This window comes from Tuber melanosporum, assembly GCF_000151645.1.
Source record: "Tuber melanosporum whole genome shotgun sequence assembly, scaffold_69, strain Mel28".
NCBI classification, from domain to species: Eukaryota; Fungi; Ascomycota; class Pezizomycetes; order Pezizales; family Tuberaceae; genus Tuber; species Tuber melanosporum.
Genome location: NW_003299116.1, coordinates 308,247 through 315,607, shown reverse-complemented (window position 1 = coordinate 315,607; position 7,361 = coordinate 308,247). Strand labels below are relative to the sequence as shown.

The window sequence follows — 7,361 nt, the reverse complement described above, 5'->3', positions numbered from 1 at the left end:
CAACAGAATACGGTAGCAGAAGCTACGGTTAGTGAAAGCCCGGTGATTCAAGTACCCGCTATTCTCAGGAGGGTGACAGTGGAAAGACGACCGGGGGGGCCTAAGAACTATCAGAATACTAGAACCGAAAGGGGACTCGTGTTGCAGCGCGGCCCAGGCTCTTTTGCGGTTCTCAGGGGTCCTCCAGCCTTGCGGGGGCCCGGCCGTTTTCGGAACACGTTTGGGAGTTGCTATGGTAACCAGGATTTAACGGGAACGTTGGGTGTGATTCGGGGGTATGGCTGCAGGAGGAGGGAGGTTGATTTTCGTGGTGTGCCCAAGGCGCCCCCTGCCGAGTTCTCCCAGTGTCTTTTTTTCACACTCTGACAAACAGAATGCGGTCTGTTCCAGCGTCGCGAGAGTTCTCGCTCTGCTGCAAGTACCCGCACGCAGGATAGGCACCACAAACAAATATTGACCAATTGGACTGCAAACACTTGCCAATTCTCGCGACGTAGGAATAGACTAAGATACTGGTTGCCGCACTGGCACAGGAAACAAGCACCCGAATACAGGGATCAAATAAATGTGTGGCCAGTAGTCTGTGCTCATTAGTGCCCCATACATAATTCGGACCTAATCTTCGGGTACTTTGTTGCTTGCAACAAAGTACGAGTACGGTACGTTGTGAAAAAGTAAATCCCAAAGTACTTAAAGAGCCTATATTGACCGCTCAAACACGCGTTGTCTTTTATACTCCTTCACCCCCACTAGTCTCTCGTTGTTCATCTTTCAATACTGCTCTTTACTACTTTTCTTTACCCTCTTTGCTCACCGTCTCCCTTATTTCCTTCCCATTCTACACCCCGATCTACTCTCCCCTATCTCTCCACCATGTCAGTTTCCGACCCCATCAAGCCAAACCCAGACAACCAACCTGTTCCTCTCATCTCCATCCCTGAGAGCTCCTACATAGCTGACCTTGCAGAGAAGGCCTATGAAAAGGGCAGCACGGCATTCTTGAGACTTAAGGCTTTGTCGAGAGTGAGGGATGTTGTGCTCAGACCGGAAAAGCAAGGCAAGGACATAGTCTGGAATAGGATAGCTAACCACGAGGCTATCCTGGGGCATACAAGAGGGAAACTGCAGGAGAAGCCATGCAATACCTGTGTACAGAAGATTGGGCCCTTTGCGGACTGTGTCGCCGTTACGGGAGAATTTCTTGGCTCTTGCACAAACTGTCACTACAATAGCTGCGGGAAGAGGTGCTCTTTTCGCTACCCTAACCAGACACCCGGTTGTAAGTACTTGCAAGCCCCCATATTATTTTGAACTCGATTAAGCTCACCATTTGCAAACCCACCCTCAGCGAAAAGGAAACGCTCCCTCTCGGATGCATCATTTGTAGAATCCGGGGGCGATTGCGATCCGCCTGCAAAAACTGTCAAGACCAGAAAGGGGGATAGGGCCCAAGATTTTGCAGTCCACTGGGATGGATTGTCTGGAATCATTCGGGATTTGATTGTCGAGAAGGTTTTTGGGACCGGAGCTTAATTTATTTCGTTTTGTTTGCCCGTTTGGCTTGCGAAGACTACTTGCATTCTGTCACAAAAATTCTGTACACTCTTTACAGTTGTCTCACAACCTCATGTACTGCAATTATAATTATTTACATCCCGTCAACAGACTGCCTGAACTGGAATAATTGAACCTCACGGTAAGACGTCCAGAATTCCCCTCTTTAGATAAGGGGGGGGGGTCACGAGGGGAGAGAACTGGCTTTTAGCCCTCCGCCGAGACAATTAAAAAGAAATAAAAACGGTCCTTACTAGGAGAGGCAACTCTAGCGTCGAAGTTGTGAGGTTCAATTATTCCGGTTCTTACGATGCCAATACAATATCTACCTGCTTGTAAATCCCTGTTCTCCACTGATTGGTTCTGCACACTGCTAGCAATTGACCCAGTTGGTGTAGCGCAACTTCACCTACAGTAAACCACAGAGGAGGACGGGGAGGTAATACCACCCGTTTTTTTTTTTCCGAACTTGACCCAAACCAGGACTCAGTCTGCACACAAACTCTACTTAAACGACTGTCTATGCATGATATTATGATACCTGTCTCTGAGCTCCCGTGGTTCTCGACGTGACATAGCCTGGGAACGCAAACAAACAAACACTGCTACTGTAGGGTAGCTCTTTATTTTCGGCTCTTACAAAGTTCGGTATCATACAAACCCGAAATGTACACCACCTCGCTCTCCCAAAAGTCTCCGGAAAGCTAGAGAGTTGCGATGGCATCTCCCACAATAACAATACTAATAATCGGATGCATTTAATCCAGGGAAGGCCCTCAGGAGGGGAGAAAGTTGGAGAAGCTTGGTGCTGGACAGAAAGTGAGCAAACAACTCTTGAGATGTAGTTGTACTTACTCGTACAGCACAGTTACCGCTCCTTGTGAGGATGAGAGAACCCGGATTGTATCATATCATACCCCGGAAAAAGCTACGGTAGTTAGGTCCGAGATACGAGTACGGTATCAGCGGAGCAAAAAGATCCACTACTATCCAAGGAAATCTGATTGCTATGCGCGAGTACTGGTTTGCAGCCTTTCCCAATTGACTCGACTCACCCCCGGAACTCCCAATGCTTTCTCGGGTTGGATCTTCGTTCGTCAAAACTTGCTCTCTTGCTCGCTTCTCTCTTGCTCGGGTCCTCTGGGGGCATGTTACGATAATGGTCCCCACTAAGTATGTGCATTGCCGGGTCAACGTCACCCTCATATCGGATTTTTTTTGCCAAATGCCATCATCTAACGCTACAATATTATCATCATCATCAAAACTAAAATACACATGACGAACAAAAAAAAATTAATACCCTAGATAATGGCTTCTAAACTCTCGACGGAGGTAATGTCCGGGCAAGACACGCTACAATTATCAATGAGGTATATGTAAAAAAACGCAATAATATCACTGTTGAGAAAGAAAATTCGAGTTGGTAAGTATCGTGCCTAAAACAAAAACTCGCTCCCTCCTTGTGGTTAGTCTATGTATGATATGTGCGATCCCGGCGTTGGTCTAGCCCCCTCACCGGGTTTTTACGAACTGCTGGGTGAGTCAAAGTCTAGTTTTATATAGATCACCGGTCAAGGAAAAAAAAAAAGGAAAAAGAAAAAAAAAATCGATATCATGAGTATGGCAAGAGGGGGGATATGGTGGTCCATTTGCCAGGAGAAATCCTGGCGGTAATCTTTTCCTTTTCCACGTACCTGGCACACACATATATATAACAATATTATATATAAAAGGCTTGAAAGGTGATGCGATTGACAGACAGACAGACTGACTACGAGTAGATATTATAATTTTAAAAAATTTATCAAAATCTGATATCACAGTATTACCATAGATAGATAGATAGATAGATACAGTTGCTAGACATAAGTCTTGGTGATCGCACCATTTGAAACACTGTCGGTGTGCCACCTGGGCATTGCATGATAACCTCCCACCTGGATGAAGGTGATTAAATTAAAATTAAAAATTAAAATACATAGTGCTAGTACTTAGTATACCATCCTTTCGCCTCAATAACTGCAGCTACGCGGGAGGGCATAGACTTCCACAGCTTCTCAAAAAAGCTATCTGGAATGGTCTCCTAAACAAGTAGTAGGACCTCAGCTAACCTATTGTGAAGAGTGTTAGCCACTGGCCCCGGCCTGGTAATAATATTTTGGCAGCTAGTCTTACATTGCCCATACTCGATCAGGTCCACCTGGTGTGTTTAAGATATTAGGATATTGCTTGTAGAGGCAGCACTTAAGTTCTACCCAGGCATGCTCAATTGGGTTGAGATTGGGAGAGAGGGGAGGATGATATTCCAAATCAATATTATTATTCTCGAGCCATTGGAGTGTGTCACACGCTGTGTGAACCTTTGCATTATCCTGTTGAAACAAGGGATCACCAATATCATCTGTGATCTCCTGTATGACTGGGCCCAAAACAGAATCTAGAAGCCGAATATAGACATATCTGTCTACCCTTGCCTCCCTCATTGAGACTAATAGACCCTGTTTTTTTCCCCCAAAGCAGCCCCAAACCATCATTCCAATCTCACAAACCTTCCCCCTAGGCTGAATACAAGATGTGAGCCACTTTTTCTGAGATGTGTGAAACACCCACACACGCTGAGGATCTGCAGATTTTCTCACAGTGCATTCATCACTATAGAGAATTCCCTGAAAATTGTCGATTGTCCAGTCCTTTCTAGCCAAAGCCCATTCTAGTCTAGCCTTGATGTGTCTCTCCTGCAACTTTGGCCTTTTCTGAGCAAGCTGCTTTCATATATTGGCTTGCCAGAGAACACAATCGATAGTTCTGAGAAACACAGAGGGAGCATAATGATTGCACAATTCTGATTAGGTCATTGCTCGACCACTTCTCTCTGCACAAATGATAGCTCGCTTTTCTCGGCAACTCAATAGGGCAGGTCGGCCAGATTGGATTGTGTTGTCCATGGATCCACAATCACAGGCACGTGCTAGGAAATTGCGGACTGTTGACTAGGCGTGTCCAACTAGATAGACAACGGTGGAAATTGTCTGAAAGGCATAGAAGAAGGCAATGATCATGCCTTTCTCAGTATTGGTCATCTCTCAGCATGCTGTTTTAGGCTTATACTAGAAGTGATTGGCTTGTTTGGGAGGCATTGTTTTGTTGGGTGTAACGTGATAGGTATTCAGGTTTGTGCGTGATTTTTCAATAAGGAGAGGTAGCTTTATTCTCACTTAGCTGTCTGCTCACTAAGCTTTCACCAAGACTTATGTCTAGTCACCGTAGATAGATAGATAGCATTTGGCAAAAAAAACCTGGAAGAATCTGATAGAAAGGAGGTGATGGTGAGGTATGGTAGCAGTGTAAGTTAGTATACTTCCCTTCCCAACTTTTTTTTTTTTTTTTCCTATGTATGATGCATCTGGTGGCAGAATTATTATTATTTTGCCAGATGGAGCAGATATATCATTTTTTCTTCTTTCCTCCACTGAAATGTATTATATATGTATGAAAAAACTATATCTAACCCAAAGGTGTGTATAATATTATAATAGGAGTGAGAAGACCTAACTCACATCCCCCCCCAATCTATCATTGACACCCCCTCGCACTCTTTCACATACCAGATGAATTTCAAAAGAACGTCTTTCTTTTTATTAACTGCCAGCCCTATCATCCCCCTCGAAAGTTCAATCGCATACATCACGCGATAGGCAAAACCCACAGAGCCCTGGCGCCAGGGATTATTTCCTGAGATGAAAATGTATTTAGCGATCACATATCCATGACCGAGTAAAAATTCCAAGGCCGGGGAGGCGGACCGCGGCGTGAGTGAAAGTACGGTAGACTTCAAATACCACCACGCCAAACAGCGGAGAAGTAGAAAGGGGGTTGTTCCTTTTTTTGGAGCGCGTGGATGGTTTTGAAAAACCTCACCGTTCTCATAATGCTGGAGGGGAACGTATCATATTATAGAGTACAAGTGGCAACCGGCCTCCGGCCGGATGTTAATTTTGAATACAAGGATAAATAAATTATATTGAATGAATACGGCCATTGTGGCCAACCAGTATAGTGTATATATATATATTTTTCCAGTAATAATATCCAATTGAAGACAATCTCATTTACCAACATACATTCTGTATTGCATATCCTACTCCCATTCCTCCTCTCCCACTTCCAATTCCTTCTCCAAATCATTTCCATCAATCTTTTGGCCCATATACCTCTGCCAAATATTCAGAAGCCTGTTAGGAAAAACTATATTAAGGCCTACCTGTCCTCTACCTCTGCCAGAGTCAATACTCTCTAGCTTTGCTAAACTGGTACAATGAAACATTTTCATCTGCCATGCCACCATAGTGTTTTTTACTCCTTGAATTCTGATTCCATAATCAGAAATAAAGAAGTTACCCCCCTGACCTTCTCCTAGGCTTCTATCAGTTGTTCAGAATAGACTATACTTATGATGTGCCCTATATGAATTGCTCTAAATCTTCTAATTAGTAGTTTTTTCAAACAAACTTTGTACTTTATAGTATACCTGGAATAGTTGCTGGCAAAGAAGCCCACTGGAGGGGCTAGCTGCCCTTGTTGAAACTCATACTTCTCTCCCTCATACTGGATAGTATAAGTATTATTTTCGCTTTTTCTTCTATTATCCATTCTCTTGATTCCTGTTTCCAGAAACTCCTCAATATCCTAGCTCATCTTACTATAAATAAGCCTTCTAGCTATGTTCTAAAATAGTGCAATATACTATTCTCTGGATAATTGATTTCTTGCTGCTCTTGGGTATTATAACTTTTAGATAAAATATGTTTTACCTAATCAAAGCGAGGATGGCTTCGGGACTCTGCAGAATAACCAGTCTAGACAATTCTTCCTAAATCTTCTAACTATAGTATAGGTTTCAATTTAGTATAATAATAATGGTATAAACATTGAATAGAAACTTACTCTTGCATTTATCTTTCTATCAATACTTGTCATAATAGTTTGATGAATCTATTCAAGAATACAATGATATTACCTAGGCATAAGGTTTCTGTAAACCATAGCAATTATCTCGCCATAATCCTCATCTAAAATGATTGTACTTTGATAACCAGTAATATCTAATGTCAATCACTCTCTTTCCAACTCTAGAAGAGGGTGTCTTCTTAACCTAGTATCTGGCTGACTTTTATACAAAATGTGATCATGCCAGAGTTCTTGAATTTCCTTCCTTTCATAAATTCAATGATTAGGTGGAGGATAGAGCTTGAGTTTGGATAGTTTAGAAAGAAGATAGGTAGTAAGAAAAGATAAAAACAGCTCTTCTCTGATATTGGAAGGTAGGCTGATGGAAGGAATACTGGGATCTGATACCTAGGAACCACTCTAAGTAGGGTAACCCTACTTGAAATTGGAATCTCTGGTCTCTAACACCCCTATTTGGTCCTCTTATGGGGCCTTCATGTCATCATACCTACTTATCTCAGTTGCATCCTGTGAGATTAGTAAGATGTTGGTGGTTAGTAACATGGTGAAGGTGTTGCTCATCAAGATGTGGTTGAAAGTGGCAATAGCATCGATCACTGTAAGAGCTTCCTTGTCTGTTGTTTCATAGTTCATTTGTGAATTAGTGAACTTCCTGCTGTGCAATACTACCAGTCTTGCTGTTTCATGTGATGGTCCTTGGCCAACCCATGCTCTAACTCTAACATCTGAGGCATCAGTAATCAGCCAGATTGATTCTGGTTTACTGTAGTCGATAGGAAGTATAATATTGGTATTCTTGATTAATCACTTGATGTTGGTAAAGGCTTGGTCATGAG

The 7,361-nt window shown here is 43.0% G+C and overlaps 1 protein-coding gene; it reads left to right on the top strand.

The window, feature by feature from the left end:
* Positions 1-873: 873 nt before the first annotated feature.
* On the top strand, positions 874-1,803 carry GSTUM_00010300001 (uncharacterized protein; the record flags this gene model as incomplete). XM_002841201.2 has 2 exons in its annotated part: positions 874-1,279; positions 1,349-1,803. 2 exons carry the CDS (start codon positions 874-876, stop codon positions 1,531-1,533), a joined length of 591 nt encoding a protein of 196 aa, XP_002841247.1. The 3' UTR covers positions 1,534-1,803.
* Positions 1,804-7,361: the final 5,558 nt, after the last annotated feature.